The sequence below is a fragment of the Vigna unguiculata genome, chromosome 1 (assembly GCF_037176805.1).
Source record: "Vigna unguiculata cultivar grain cowpea cultivar isolate G323 ecotype 2 chromosome 1, ASM3717680v1, whole genome shotgun sequence".
In the NCBI taxonomy this organism is placed as follows: domain Eukaryota; kingdom Viridiplantae; phylum Streptophyta; class Magnoliopsida; order Fabales; family Fabaceae; genus Vigna; species Vigna unguiculata.
Window position 1 is genome coordinate 31146328 of NC_140792.1, and position 17175 is coordinate 31163502.

At 31.0% G+C, this 17175-nt stretch overlaps 1 protein-coding gene across 2 annotated transcripts; it reads right to left on the bottom strand.

Annotated features, from left to right (window-relative positions):
* Positions 1–4496: 4496 nt before the first annotated feature.
* Positions 4497–11330, bottom strand: LOC114184748 (putative galactose-1-phosphate uridyltransferase). Of its 2 annotated transcripts, none has more exons than XR_003604606.2 (6): positions 10857–11330; positions 9271–9300; positions 8435–9101; positions 6460–6750; positions 5506–5637; positions 4497–5241 (listed from the first exon to the last, which is right to left on the bottom strand). XR_003604606.2 is itself a non-coding variant. In XM_028072062.2 (6 exons), exons 4-6 carry the CDS (start codon positions 8888–8890, stop codon positions 4981–4983), a joined length of 1008 nt encoding a protein of 335 aa, XP_027927863.1. In that variant the 5' UTR covers positions 8891–9101; positions 9271–9300; positions 10857–11052; positions 11159–11326; the 3' UTR covers positions 4497–4980. The 2 variants fall into 2 exon arrangements, 1 of the variants encoding a protein (XP_027927863.1); XM_028072062.2 differs by lacking the exon at positions 5506–5637 and having other exon boundaries at positions 10857–11052; positions 11159–11326.
* Positions 11331–17175: the final 5845 nt, after the last annotated feature.

Genomic DNA, 17175 nt, shown 5'->3' on the forward strand with positions numbered 1-17175 from the left:
TAAACCCTAGCTTCCCTTACCTGGAAAGGGCTTATACGAGACTTTGACACCAACTGCAGAGTGCGACAGTTCGAGGAACAGTCTTAGAAACTGGAAGGACAGCAGACAGTAAAAGAACAGAGTTACCATGGAACCCTAAAATGGGAGAATACGAAAATAAACTTTAGGGAGTACAGGTGCGAGCTTAAGAATTACTTACATGGAGCGGAAACGCAAAAACTAAGCTCGAGCAGTCTTGACCAAGATCAGAGTTAAACCCTAGCAAAACGTTCTGAAAGAAAGGGGGCAGCGTTTTAGGTTCTGTTTGCAAGAATGAGACTGAATGGGGAAACCCTAGCAACTTTAGGGGTCTTAACACCCTATGGGCCAGCCCTTAGGTCCAATAGATTAAGGTCAGCCCTTAACATTATGACAGAAAATAAAACTGGGCCTTACGTCTAAAAGAAGACGGAAGGAATTGAAAATAGTAATAATTTCATTTTAGATTATATATATTTAAAAGGTAGAAAAATAAAAAATATATTTTTAATGTGAATAAATTTAAAAATTAATAAATCATAATGGATATGAATTTTAAAATAGTTGTAATAAAAGTCAACATCTTACCACCTGATATATTATGGTTACATAGAAGTGTATTAAATGTTTAAAAGTTTGTTATATTAAGTAGTATTTAATACAAATATTAAATATATCTTCATAAAAATATATATTTTATTGTAATATAAGACATAGATTTATTTCATTATAGAACCATAAATTAAGTTGAATAAATATGACTTAATGGGAAAAGTATACTGATAATAAATAAGTTCTTAATTATATTATAGACATAAATTATTTATCATATTTAATAGTTATTGACATCCGCATATTATATATATATATATATATATATATATTCAAATTTTTTATCTCAAATATAATGTCTTATCTAAAATACTTCCACCAAATTATACTCACTTTAACTTTTAAAATAATTTAATTATTCATGTGTAGATCTTGATTCAATTATTTTTTACAATTTTTCTTGTCTTTTCTTTTCGATATCTTTTTGCCTCCAAACTTTTCTCTTCATTTTTTTATGGTCTCATTTCTTTCAAGAATACAATTATTAATATATATATATATATATATATGATTTATTATGTAATTATATATATATATATATATATATTAAACTTTAACAGTTTTGTATTATTAAAATAGATTATTTATTTTTGAAAATAATAATGATAATATGTTAAATATAGTTTATTAAAATCATTATAACAAATTGTTTGCTTTTGAAAAAAAAAAACTGTTCAAACATAAGAGATGAAAAAATAAATATAATTGACTTAAACTGTGAAGCCCACTTTTATTTTAAATTTTGGGCTCAATTGATTAAAGAGACTCGAGCCAGTCCACATATTTCTCTTCAGAAAAAGAATTCTTTAGTTTCCTTTCACTCCAGTTCCTCTCTTTCTTTTCAAAACAACTCACTCACTTTAGTTCTCCTTGAACAGAATTTGAGCTAGCGGTCAAGCTAAGTCCTCCTCCGATCTAGCGGGACGTACTTTCCTCCAAGTAAGTCGAATCCCAACTTTTGTTCTTCTCTTTTTCAAGTTATATGGTGTTGGGTCTATTTTAGGTTTTACTTAGGGCCTCATTTCATATACCTGTGTGGTTGCTTTTAGCTCTTTAAGTTGTTCCAGGCCTTAGTGTTCCCTCCGCTAAAGGCTTTCTCCTCTCAAATTTAGTTTTCTGTCAAAGCAAGGGAAGCTAGAACTCAAAAGCGTTTAATGGTAATGAGAGACTGAACACAGTTCACAAGAACTGTAAGAAGACCACATGTATGATTCGATAACTATAAGTTTTACAACCAGTCTTGTCAGTTATTCTAAAAATTATTTCATATATTTAACTATTTCTTTTACTAAATTAATATTAAAAAATATTTTAAAAAAAATAGGTAATGTATTAACATTAATATGTTAAAAGAGAATATCTTTTATATAAGTTCTTTAAGATAATTAAAATAAAATCCATTATTAAAAAATATTGAACCATCTTAAGAAAAACATGTATATATTGTCACATGATTTCTTGTACACGAGATTAGAATTTCTTAGACGTTAATTATTTGATTGAGTATATTTTATATAACTGATTGTTCAAAATCATTAATTAAGTGAGAATCAGTAAGCAACATCAAGTTAGTAAAATATTAGCCACGATAATATTAACAATAAAGTAAAAAATAAAATATTAATTAATAAAAAATTTAGACAAAGTTCAACAGTAAAAAAGAGAAGTAAATGAAAAAAAAATGGTGGAAAAAATCAAAGGAGCAAAGATGAAGTTCATTCAAGGAAAACATACATTTATTACAAACATTCTAAAACATGGCAATCGGATCTCCTTTCTTTTAGGGACTCAGAGTTCGAACAATCAGGATCAAACTTAGTCACCAGTCAACGAATCTAGTTTTATGCATTGGGTTCAACACTCTCCAATACCGCTTTCCTCTGTAACAATCATATTTACAAAATTAAAATGAAAAAATAGGGATAGTTACGTCATTTAATTGCTATTAGTGGAATCAGTGGTTACAGTTTAAAACATTATCTGTAGGTTAGTTCTTTCTTATGTGAATTCTTATAACATATTTTCTTAAATTATATCTTTTTTTTTATCATGTGCTAAAAGATATTTAAATAGTTAAATGGAAAAATTGAATAAAAAATTTATTTAAGATTATTTGGAATCGAAAAATAGAAAGAAATGCAATAATTATTTATAATCATATTACAAATTAAAAATTAAATATTTTATTTAATTAAAATAAAAACTTTTAAACAACTTTGATGATTAAAAAAATATTATTTTGTGTTGTATTATATGTGTTCACTTCTTTTCATAATAACAAAAAATAATATTATAATTATAATTATAATAAATATAAATAATTTTTATAATTTTATGATAAATAATTATTTTAATTTAAAAAACAATTATATAATAAAAAAATAAAAATAATATATATAAAAAAAGAAAAATCTCCTTTATATTATATATATATATATATAATCATTATTTTAATATTGGATTTACTTAAGTTCCTTTATGATTTTAAATAGTCCGGACATTTGCTTTGAGTAAGGGTGACAAAAAAAAATCTAGTTGGCCCGATCTGCTTTATTTTTTATGTATTTTTTGGTCTGTTTAAAATCCATTTAATGAGATATGGGTTTTCTTATGATTTGTATTTTATAACTTTTTTCAGATCAGATTTATGTATTAGTTTAAAAATTTAAAAATCCAAATTTTAAATATAGATCATATTTAGATGATAGATAATCTGAACTTAATTTCGAATCACACGCCTATCCTGTGATTAAAGTTTCAAACCCTAAACCCTTCTCACATTTTTCTTTGCATTCACTCGAAGATTTCCAAAATTTCAAGAACCCTAAATTCTATACAATTTTTTTTTTCATTCACTCAAATTTCAATAGCCAATCAAAGGTAAATCCGTGCCACTGTTGCACTGGGGGTGGATTCGTCCAAGAAGATCGAGGCTAGTTGAGTTGTTGTTATAAGGTATGATTCGTTTGTTCCTTTTTCTAGTCCGTTCCTTCTCTAGTCAGAGATGGCTTGGTCTTGTGTATCTTCTCTCAGTGAGATGAAACTCACCAATGACTTGTTATTCTTTTAATGAAACAGTGAGCTTTAATGAAATCAAGGCTGGTCAAAGCTTTGGTTGATCACCAGGTACTAATGTACAAAAAAGGAAAAAAAATTGAGTAAGAGGTCCAAATCTTAATATAGTAAAAAGGGAGGATTTCCTGACAACAAATTTATTGAAAAGGGAATCTTAAAAAACAGATAACTAAAATACAATAAAAGACTACTAAAATAAACATTTTTATCACATGAAAACTCTATTCTTCTGAACAAATAATAAAAACTAATTAATTAAAGACAAACTAATATTTATTTAAACTAAAAAATAAGTTTTAGAAAAAAAAAATAACACAAAATAGAGTGCTAACAAATATATTAAAAAGATTTTCTAATATCATTTAAATACTTTAAATCACTTTTTAAATTTATATTAAATATACTATTTGCTCTCTTTTATGCTAATAAAAATTATTATTATTATAATTATAAAATTATATAATTTTTTTTATATTTTATTGTAAATAATTTCTATTTATTTTATAGATAGTTTTATGATTAAAAAAGTGGTCAAGTTTAAAAGAGTTGTCACATTAAAAAAAAGATCCTATACAATTGAAAATGAGGAAACATATATGATTGAAATAGAATGTCATTATGTCATTGACAAAATGATTAGGATAAGATACTCTACAGTTCAATTGTAACAGCAGGCCCCAGATGAGTTCAATCATATAGTTACAGATTTTTGTCTATTAAAAAGTTTTACTATTATAATGATTGATGTTATCTGTAGTTGAAATTTCAACATCTAGTGATCCTGATCCAAATGGTTGAACTCACAAAAATATTGAAAGTAGTTACTGAATCAGCACACAAAAATGTCAACCAGCTTCTAGGATCAATTACTGCGACAAGAACACTACTAACTCAACTTCCTATGCATTCCAATTGTTATTACACGTGCTGCTGACATAATCTATATTAATGGAGATGGTGACGATTCAACGGTGGAGCTTAGAAGGAAGTCACAGAATCTGACACATGCAGTTGATTCAGCAAAGGATACCCTATCCTTTATAATCCCTCAAAAGACATTGAAATTATAAAAATTGCAGTGGTCATTCCTCTTTCTGCACATTCATTTCCTCAATGATGCACAAAGAAAAGTTTATTTCAAATATCTCAATGTTCTACGAAACCCCCTCACTGTTACAAAAAGCTTGACCCTCATATGTGAATCAAAGAAACTCATCACCTAACAAGTTTGAGACTAGGTTACCAGATATGTTTCTGTTCCTACGTGCTTTATCTTTACTCTGGAACTTTCACTTCCCTTAGAACCTTTGCAGCATCCTCGGGGAACACAGGATTTATGTAACACCCAGTTCCAAGCTCAAAACCCGCAATTCCAATTAACTGAGGTACTATCTGTATAAACCAATGAGTGTATGCTAACTCTGACCCGTTACTATGAAGTGGACTAGTGTGAATCATATAGTTGAATGGTGGATTGTTCAACTGCAAAGACATCTTTCTGAGCATTAGTTTCAACAAACCTCCTAGTTCAACTGCCTGCAAAAATTGTTAGAAGAAATTATCAACCTTTGGAACAATAAACACGAATAATAAAGGAGATATTCCTACATGTGTATATCAAAATTTACAGTAATACAAAAGTGGATCAGTGCTATGTTATGCTAAACATATAGCATTGCGAATTCCACAAAGGGTACTCATAGTTTAAGCTATCTGTGTGCTATTCCAAAAATACTGAATATGGATTACATCACAATAAATCCTCAAAGTTATAATGACAGTTAAGCCCTGAAGCCTTACTTATTGATCACTTTGATCAGTATCCATTATACATCTCATAACGATATCACCATCCACTTGCTAATTCTTGCCCTCTTCTAAGTTCATCTGCAGAAGCATTGCTAGCGTCTTCTGCAGCATTTTCTGACAGCTCTGATAAGATAATCAATATAAAAGACTGCCTCAAATTCAAAATTTTCCTCTTTGAATCTTTTATCTTTTCACAGGTAAAAAACATGAAGAACTTCCAAGCCAGCAGTTCGTTGTTATTTCCAATATTTGCATTGTGTCCCAGTCCAAACACTCCTTGTTTTTCAGATTCAACCTCTGTCACTAGGAGAGGAAATCGATTGGGCTGAATGATGTTTCGTTTAGATATGCCTGGTCTATTTACTAAAATTTAAAGTCTAAGTCTGGCATGTTACCTGTTATAGGGTTTTCCAGGCTTGGCTTGATATTTTTAAGAGTTTGACTTAGCCTACTTAAAGACCTATTTAGTTTTTATGTATGTATGACTTATCCTTAAATATGTTAATTAACAATAGTCATGGGAAAAATACAATTCTATTTAAAACAAAGTACTAAACAACAAAAATTTAACCACCACCACTTGATGCACGAGACACAGTAGAAATAGGTTAATTTGACATTATAAGGCTCGTGTTTAACTTATTAACATGATAGAAACTTTAAAGGTTTAATATCATGATAACTTATTTAAAAGTTTATCTTGCAAGATTTCAAAATATGATAATGGCAATTGGTAAAACTAAAAGTCTAACACCATTTCAGATCTATTTATTCAGACAGTATGCACATGCAATCAGCCCATAATAGGAATGAGTGTCAAGTCTCAGAAAATAACTAAAATTTAAGCCTTTAATTCATGCCACATATCAGGAGCATTATACTGAGATCAAACTAAATATTTGGCACCTAAGAAGCAAGAAGACTCAGCAAATAAACCACTGGTACCTTTTCCACATCCAATTCATGGAAGTGAGCAGAGTGGTACCGAGGAACAATCCATATCTCAAAAGGAAACGTAGCAGCAAAAGGAACCAGTGAAAAGAAGTTGGTAGATGAATCAATCAAAAGATCTTCACGTTGAATTTCACAAATAAAACATTTCCCTGTCTGATCAAAATGATCTTTCATACTTGCAAGGCGGGCAGATACAGTAGCTGGAACAATAGGCAGGGCCATCATCTGACTGTGAGAATGACTCATTGATGCACCAGCTGAAGCACCATGGTTTTTAAACACCTTCAAAGATTAATAAAAACAAGTTTACAAGATAAAAAAAAAAAAAAAAAAAAAAGCGCAAGAAGAAGAAAAATCAGTAAATTATTTAAGCAGAAATGTGAAAACTTGATCAATTTCAATTATTTAAGTCAAGGTATAAAATGATGGAAATGTAGGCACATAGACAGCATCTACCATTTGAGTAACACAATGACAACATTAACTAAAAAACTAAACAGATACATTGTCAATGATGCAAATTAGGCATGCAACTATTGCTTATGGCTTAATTGCTCTCATTACCCAAATTAAAATCAACAATTATACTGTATAGAAGTCATAGTGCGCAATTACGGACTGCAAGAAACCTAAAACATTTATCTAAGCAAATATATCCAAGATCCACACACACTTCCCAAATTCCACCTAAGATTTTATACCTTCATATATCAACACATATAACATATGTGCACATATATTGCATACTGTTACATCTAAAATTCCTGCCTCAGCTTTTGTAGCACAAGCAAGAACTAAGAAATGATAAAAAAATGAGACGACAAAAGAAAGCAATTTCATGCATTATACAGTCAAAACACCAATCCCCAAAGAACACAACCAACAAAGTCATCAAAGATAAAGGGTTTCATCCCCATACACCCCTTTTAAGCAAAAAATAACATCTTGGTGCACAAGAAGTGGCCAAACCATCACATAGTAATGCTAAAGTCTAAAGCATAAGGATTAATTAGGCAGAAATAATACACATTCAGGGATCACGGACGTTATGAACTAATTCAATGTCAGCGAGTAATTTCACATTGTATTCATATGATTCTGCAGTATTCAAAGTCTGCAAAGAGGAAGCAAATTTTATTGATACACTTAAATCATAATTTACACCATTCTGAAACTAATATGACCTTCTACCCATAGAGTGAATAGTGAACTTAGTTCCTCAAAGATATACTGTGGGTAAATTTCTAAAAAACAGTCAGCAACGGCCAAGTCAGTTTTGGACCTTCTACAACTTCACTGTAACCACAATGGTAGCACTATAAGTTGCATTTGTACCTACCTAGTTTTACTACAGCTGTGACCCACATATTAAAACGTTGAAGTCAGTGATATTTATGCCTAAGGTCCTTAAATGAGTAATTCTGTAGTCCAATTAGGACCTCTTCTGACCAACTTTACGATAAACATTTCAGAGAGGTAACCAACAACAAAGAAAATGAAATAAGTTTCTCTACAATTAAAATTATCTTATGCATAAACTAATCTATAATTTATTTTTCATATAACGTCTCTAAATTTTGATGTTTAATTAGCTACTGCATAAGTTAATTGAGAAACATATCTCTGTTTTTTCTTTGTATTTTTTGTCTCCCTTATAAGTATTTAGGGAAAAGTTTGTCAAAACACATCCTTAGTTTTCTTATCACCAATAATATCAAAGACAAGTTCTGCATGATGAAATACACATTTACAGACAAAGTGCAAAAATGAACCGCAATTGGAAGAACTCAAAATATTTCAATAATTCCTTCGATCTTCCTTTTGAGCATTGGAATTCAGCAATGTGCATTGAAATTCGCAAAAGTATTTTTCCAATTGATTTGACCGTATAAATTTGAAAGAAGAAACACAAGGCCGCACCTTTCAGGTGCTAATTGTGAAAACTGGAAGGCTAAAGAGAACGAACCTGCACGTATTGAATTGATTTATGGCTCGCGAGCTGTTGGATTCTCTCGGTATAAGTGATAAAAACTCGGCCAATTTCCGGAGGAGGCAAATCACTGAGCTGAACTGAGTGAACCGGAGTTTCTATGACTACATCGTGGAACCCAAACCCGGTCTGTAGCAAACCAGAAGGGGCATGTTGGGGTTCGGGGAGGGTGCGGGAGAGGGCCGGGTAGAGGTTCTGGATGACCCGGATTTTCCAATCCAGGTCTCGGGGCGGGACCCGGAATATCTCGGGCGCACACTCGTGCTCGTGGCCAATGCAGAAGGGGCACTGTTGGTTTGGATTCGGGTCAGTGGGGGATTTGGACTTGAAGTCGGAGGGTCGTTTGGCTCGGGCGGGTGAGAATATGACCCAACGGTTCCACACGGCATCTTTTCTGAGTTCTGGGTTTGGGTTTTCTGAGGAAGAGGTCATGTCTCACTGTGTTGTTGTTTCTTAGGGATCATAAGGTTCTCCTATAGGTTTCTCACTCAGTTTCTCCTTCCCTTGCGCAGAACGCACAATGGTGCCACCACTGTGGTGGTTTGTGGCGTCGTCATAAACAAGGCCCTAAGTTACTCAACTGTGCAAATTCTTTACCGCTTTCCAAAGCTCAAAAAAAATTATAAATCCCTAAAGAAATGATCTGCAAATTTAATAATTAAATATTTATTTCAAAGTAATAATTAAAATATAAATATTAAAATGCCCATCGTATCATAAAATAACTAATGCTATCATTTTTACAACTCAGAATATCATTAGATAAACACTAAATATACTGTATATAAAGCAAAAAATTTGAAGTCCCTTACCTTATAAGCACTCATGTCAGTGAATAGTACCTGCAAAAGACATATCAGAGTTTACATTTAGAACAAAACTTGGAGTTGATCTTCAATGTTGTATGAGATGATATTTTTTGGAGTCTATTTCACCTCTATTTTAAAAAGAAATTAAAAAAAATGGAGTCTCAATGTAATTTGAGGAAACTGCATAATTTACTCTATTTTTTATTATTGTTTTGTCTTCTGCCCATTTCTATTTCATCTCCTTTGCAGTAATTAAACCAATTACTGCAACAATATAGCATATTTTACAACAGAGAAAAATCAAGAAGCAAAAATAAGTCATATCAGTTGTGGGAGAAAAATAAATCAGGGAGCAAAAATGAATAAAGTTATCTGTGAACAAGCTTATATTTTCTTATTTCTCTCGCTATGAAATGAAAAACGCAAAATGCAGGTGTGTGCTTCACATTTATCAGAAAACTGTAACAGGATTTAAAGTTTTCTGTAATTGGAGAATAAATAGGAATTTCATAAACCATATATAAAGGAATAAATATCAAACATAGGAAAAGGAGAATGTTTGGGATGAAGGATGCCATCACATACAAACACCTCTATGAGTTTGACAACCTCTCAAAGTTGGACTCAGAATTTTTTTTTTTTTCTGAACTTCATCAGTGAACTCCAATTTGGTTCTCCAAATTACTTTCTGAATTTGTAAGTTAATTTAGGTGAATATGAACAATCTCCCAGCACATGTAATTCGTTTAAAAAAAAAAAGAAAGAAAAAAAAAAGCACTCTAGGAACCAACTTTTTTCTGTTGAGGCTATGTATAAGTAGATCCAAAATAAATATTTGCTATTGCTTATATGATCCAGTCTATTAAGATGCTGGTTCAGGGTTACACGATTGAATGCTGACTCAACTAACCTGCAGTATATATCCATGAAAGTCTTGTATAGAGTACATGTACTAATGATGCATTCTTAATTCACCTATGGAAGAGCACCATGCACTAACCACTGAGAACACAACATGCGGCAATGCCAGTGATATGAATGCTAGCACGTATATTCTTCTTGAGCTTATGGATGCTATATGAATCTACAATTCACATTGTTGCCAATAGGGACTGTGAATGCAGACCAACGTCATATACATAGTTGAATGAGTAATTAATTAACCTTAAGGGTAAAATTCTTCACAAGTCCAAGGAAACAAAAGCATCATTTTTTATCAGTTCAATCGATAACAGTCTCTGTTCCTTGCAACTAACTACTGGTTTAGTGCCTCATGTCATGAAAATGGTGCATCCAGATTTATGCCTATCAATAATTTCACCAATCAATTATCAAATGAAGGATAGTTGCTTGGTAGAGGAACAGGTTACAATTCTTGGAGTGGTTATTGCAGCTCCTTAAAATTGTTTCAAGATGTGTAATTCATGTTTGAAATTATATATGGCTCCTATTTTGTGTCTGCTTTCGATTTGTCTAAAGGAAAATATGACCTACTTTTGCTAAGAATATGATATGAAACGTGAACTATGAACTATGAATTCTCTGAGTAGAAAAGGAACGAAATAGAAAAAGGAACAAACGAAACATACCTTATAACAACTCAACTAGCCTCGATCTTCTCTGACGAATCCACCCACCAGCGCAACAGTGACACCGTGCGTTCTGGAATTACCTTTGGTTTGCTATTGAAATTTTTGAGTGAATCGCAAAATAAAATGGTAGAGGATTTAGGGTTTTTGAAATTTTGGAAATCTTTGAAGAAGCGGCGAATAGGGTTTAGGGTTCCTGAAATGTTTAATCAAATAGAATAGGCATCTGATTCGAAATTAAGTTCAGATTATCTTTTATCTGAATATGATCTATACCAGAAGAAAAAAAAAAAAAAAAACACCTCAAGATAAGTGTCCAAACAAATACAGCATACGAAGAGCGTCGCAGGACAAAACATTTACGGAGAGAGGGAGATGGAAGCCTTTTCCATTGTCGCAAAAATTTACAATGAGAAATTACAAATGGGTAGAATGAAATCCAACCGATGGAGGAAGATTGGAAGTTTTAAAAAATTTAAATGCTGCCCAACTTAAAAAACTCCTGTCTGTATTACATATTTCTCTGTTTTTTTTTTATGTTTAGTATGAGACCCACAATTAGTTTTAAATAATAAAAAAATATGCCAGATAAACAGGATCAATCGGATGTTTTTGTTTTGATGGTATCAAAGAAACATTTTTTATTCTAGAAAATAGTTTTTCATCTTCAATTATAGTTTGCAGATCTGACAATTTTTATAAGGTTAAAAAAATCTTAATAAAAATTAACTTTTACATGTTTTAAAAAATTAATAAAAAGTAATGAGAAATAATGTTAAATAGATATAAAAAAATTTTAGTGTCAAAATTTCATTATCCTAACGGTACTATTTACATTTTTTATGTCACAAAACATCATCACAAAATTATTTTAAACACTATGGGGAACAAGGCACATCATCGAGTTGTACTACAAGCATAAAGTTTCTAATTTGGAAAAAGTTTAAAATATTTTTTTGTCTCAATTTTTGTCAAATTTTGTCAAACAAGTCTCAATTTTATTTTTGTGTTTAAATAGATCTAAGTTCAATTCGATCTCTTTTGACTAACAAAGTTTAAATTATTGACGGTCAGTGACCGTCACGTATCATTTCATGGTTTTTTCAATTTTTTTTCAATGTACACGTGTTAACTCAGCAATGTGTCACGTATCATGATTTTTGTAATTTTTTCAATGTGTACACATGTCAACCCAACAATGTGCCAGGTATCAAAGTCAATGTTCTATGTTCAATTTGGTCCTTATATTTGTTAATTTTGTTCAATTTAGTCCTAATTTTTGTTAACATGAACCAATTTTGTCCCTCTCTAAATTGAAACCAAATTTAATTTTTATATTAAAATTCAAATTTTTTATTAAATATTATATGGTACTCAACTTTCTCATCTTTACTCGATGTGGGACTTAGACTCACACTTAGATTCCTAACCATATTCTCCTCGAGTGTGAGTCCCTTCACATTGGTACTTCCTTCTCGAGTGAAAACATTTTAAGGCACTAGTACCCCTTACTTGTACCGTCATTCACCTTAACGGAACACACTTACCTTATCCATTATTAGGAAGACTTTTGATATATGAACTCGTCTGAGCTGGTCACCACACGAACCTTCGGCTCTGATACCACTATTGGATCTTTCGAGAGAGAATCATCAAAGAGATACAACACCAGTGAGATCAACCCACACACAAGAAATTGACACCACTTTTAACCCAACCCCTTAAGATGATAAGTTTATGGGTCTTCATCTTGATATGGTGCTTAACATAATTCTAAGGGTTAAATATGTTGGTCCTTTAACTTTTAGTGAATTTTGGAATTAGTCCATTTTGAAACTTTGGACCAATTTAGTCCTTCATCTTTCGAAATACATGTATTTAGTCCTTTTAATCAAATTTTGTTAGGTTTATGTGATGTTTCGTACACATTTCAAGATTGTATTTGAATTGTTTATACTGTTTGACACATTTTTGCTTTAATGTTAAGTCAAATACTATTATGAAACACGCTTGAAATGTCAAATAAACTTAAGAAAATTTGATTAAAATGATCATATCCACGTATTTCGAAAGATGAAGAACTAAATTGGTCTAAAGTTTCGAAATGGACTAATTCCAAAATTCACTAAGAATTAAGAGACCAAAAACATATTTAACCCTAATTCTAATTATCAACAAATTTTTTCATTGGTAAAATGAACGACAATTTTTTATCAAATTTGATGAGATTTTTTTATAAATTAAATGGAGATGGATGAAAAGAAGAAAAAAAAAAAGAACACGGAGAGAAAAAGGAGAGGAGGAAAAAAAGAGGATGAGGAAAAGCTAGAGCTGATGGCACTGGTGGCGTAGTGGCACGACAACAATGCAACAACAAAGTAGCATTAGAGGTCACGATATTGTCGATCAAAGTTTGAAGAGGAGGAGAAAGAGGAAAATTGAGAAGGAGGAAGAGGAGATAAAGGCGGTGTGCATAGTTGCAACAATCATAATGAAGGGTGAGGAGGACCATGAGGAGAAAAAGATGAATAAAAAATAGAAGAGAAAGGAAAAAAAGACCTAATTGTTTTAATTATATTTCATAACTAACAAATACAATTAAAAAAATTAATTAAAAAATACTTAAAATTTTTCTCATAAAGTATTAGAACATCTATCTACCAATTTGTTTTGTATATATAGTGAATCATAAAAAACATCTTTTGAATTTTTTTTCTTTTAAGACAAGATAAAATGAGTTGAAAATAGTAATATTTACATTATATATATATATATATATATATATATATATATATATATATATATATATATAAAAGTTTGAAAAATAAAAATATATATTTTTAATGTGAATAAATTTACAATATTAATAAATCATAATGGATATGAATTTTAAAATAATTGTAGTAAAAGTCAACATCTTACTACCTAATATATTATACTTACATGGAAGTGTATTAAATGTTTAAAAGTTTGTTATATTAAGTAGTATTTAATAGAAATATTAAATATATCTTCATAAAAATATATATTTTATTATAATATAAGATATGAATTTATTTCATTATAGAATCACAAATTAAGTTGAATAAATATTACTTCATGTGAAAAGTATACTGATAATAAATAAGTTCTTAATTATATTATAGACATAAATTATTTATCATATTTAATAGTGATTGACATCAGCAGATTATATTTAAATTTTTCATCTCAAATATAAAATCTTATCTAAAATACTTCCACCAAGTTATACTCACTCTAATCTTTAAAATAATTTAATTATTCATTTGTTGATCTTGGTTCAAATATTTTTTACAATTTTTCTTGTCTTTTCTTTTCAATATATTTTTTTCTCCAAACTTTTCTCTACATTTTTTTATGTTCTTCATTTCTTCTAAGAATACAATTTTTAATGCACATTGTGCATATTATGCTATTTTATTTTTGTATTATATATATATATATATATATATATAATTACATAATAAATCATATAGATATTGTAACACCTCATTTAATTAATTAAAGGAGGCGTCACACATAATAATATAATGGTACGGTTCTAAAGTATAAGCCTCACTCCATACAGTTGTTCAAAAGAAAATAGAAGAGAAACTAGGCACACCATGATGTCAATAATAGAGTATAATAACATAATGACAGTATTCCAAAAATAAAGCCCAGAGGCCAGACAATACATGGGGCCATAGCCCTAAAAGAAGAGCCCAAAAGCGAAAGTCATTCCAGAGGCTAAGCAGCGGAACCACCATCTCTCTCCTTGTTGACCACGAGTATTTCTCGCATCTGCTCACATAAATAAATCGATGATCATCGCAAAGAGAGAAAAACCACACCACATAACATACATCAAACAAAAGGGGTAAGGTAGAGGGAAAAAGGATTTATCATACAATTGTATACACTTTCACAATCAAATATACATACATCATCCAATCATGTTATGACCTTCCAATCAATACACTAAGACTCGTACACGACTCATCCAGATACATATAATTAGTCAGATTCAGCGAATGCTTGCACTTGTGGTGGACTTCCTTACTCTACCGAGCTACATGTTACAATGTTTCATCCCTCACACACAAGGTTAGCCCTTAATGAGTTTCAGGCCTCCTGCTACTCTATTTGAAAATAACTGACTCTTTAGAGTGTCAGGATGCAACCTTACCTTGAATCCTTACTAAATTATATAAATGGGACACCACCATGAACTCCCACTAACAAGGGTCATGAAATTACATGCCGACCAACTGAGGCACCACCATGGGGTCTCACCTAGAAACTCATGGAATTACGCCCTAACCAATGAGGCACCACCACGAAACTATCGTGGAATTACGCCTTAACCACATACCAATTATGTTTAACCATCAAATTTGTATTGGCCATGCATATAAATCTCATGCCAACATTTATAACTAACCTTCAATCATATTCCATTCCAAAATCTTACCAAACTCATCATTATTAGCCCATGAATCATTCCATACATGCATCATACCAAAATCATGTTAAACTCATAAGCCACATACCATAATTCATCTTGCTCATACATAATCACTCAATTCATGCTTTAAAATGTATAATCAGTCCAAACATATGACCAACATATAAAAACAAAGAAACCACAGAACAAATGCACTTCTCGCCCAGCTTCTTGCTCAGGCAGAAAGGTCTCGCTCAAGCGAGAGGTTTCCCTCGCTTAGGCGAATTCTTTTTGCCTAGGCGAGAGATCGAAAAGTGGGAACAGGGCCTTCGCGTCCTCTCGCTTAGTCGAGACCTCCTCGCCTGAGCGAGATGGGGTCTTACTCAAAAGCAAGGGCACGTCGCTTGAGCGACAATTTGCGCAGGTTCTAGGGAGCATCCTCTGATACTCTCGTTTGGGCGAGACTGGCTCGCCTGGGCGAGATTATTAGAGCTCTCCACTGTTCCTGCGTGCACAGATAGCCATTTCAAACCAAAATAGTATTTTTAACAGTTCTCAAGCAATAATAACATCAATCAAGTATCTCAAACCAAGAAACACAACCAAAACACCAGAGAAATCAAATAAAACAATGAACATTAGCTTCCCTTACCTGGAAATAGCTAGCAAGAGCACTTTGACGCTGAACAATGAGCATCGCAACTCTAGGAACATACTCAAGAGGTGGAAAACAGCAAAACAGGTTCAAGACGGACCCTAGGTAGAAATACGACTACAGAGCTGAAAGCAAGGAAGATACAACGAAGAATCAACTTACATGGGTGGAAAAAAAAATGAGTTGAACTTGCTTGAAGACGAATGGATCTCGAAACCCTAGCAGAGATTCTGAAAAGGAATGAGAGCGTATGAGAGGAGTTGTTTGCAAAAGTGATAGCTGAATGGGAGACCTTGGCGGCTTTAGGGACCTTAGCACCCTATGGACCAACTCTTAGGTCCAATAAATTTAAGGCCAACCTTTAAAACATTAGGACATAAATAATTAGGCCTTACAGGTATTAAACTTGAATAGTTTTATATTATTAAAATAGATTATTTATTTTTGAAAATAATAAATAATATTATCATAATATGTTAAATATAGTTTATTAAAATCATTATCACAAATTGTTTGTTTTTGAAAAAAAAAAAATGTTCAAACATAACACAATCGAAAAAAAAACAAATATAATTGACTTAAAGAAATGTGTGCATGAGTGCACTTAAAATGTAAAAGAACATTAAATTCGTTGTACAGTGATACTTTTCTATAAGATTGCAAGTTTCTTCGAACTATATTACACTAATTACATCACAATAGAGAAGTTTTATGAAATAAATAAGATTTTAACTAAGCATAGTATAATATTTTTGACAATGAGAGATTGAACACAGTTCACAAGACCTGTAAGAAGATCATATGTATGATTCTTTAACTATAAGTTTTATAACCACCCTGTTAATTATTCTAAAAATTATTTCATATATTTAACTATTTTTTTTACTAAATTAATAATAAAAAGTATTTTAAAAAAAATAGCTAATGTATTAACATTAATATGTTAAAAGAGAGTATCTTTTACATAAGTTCTTTAAGATAATTAAAATAAAACCCATTATTAAAAAATATTGAACCATCTTAAGAAAAACATGTATATATTCTCACATAATTTCTTGTACACGAGATTAGAATTTGTTAGAACTTTATTATTTAATCGAGTATATTTTATATAACTGAATGTTCAAAATTGTACATCATTAACTAAATGAGAAGCGGTAAGCAACATCAAGTTAGTAAATATGAGCGACAATAATATTAATAATAAAGTAAAAAAT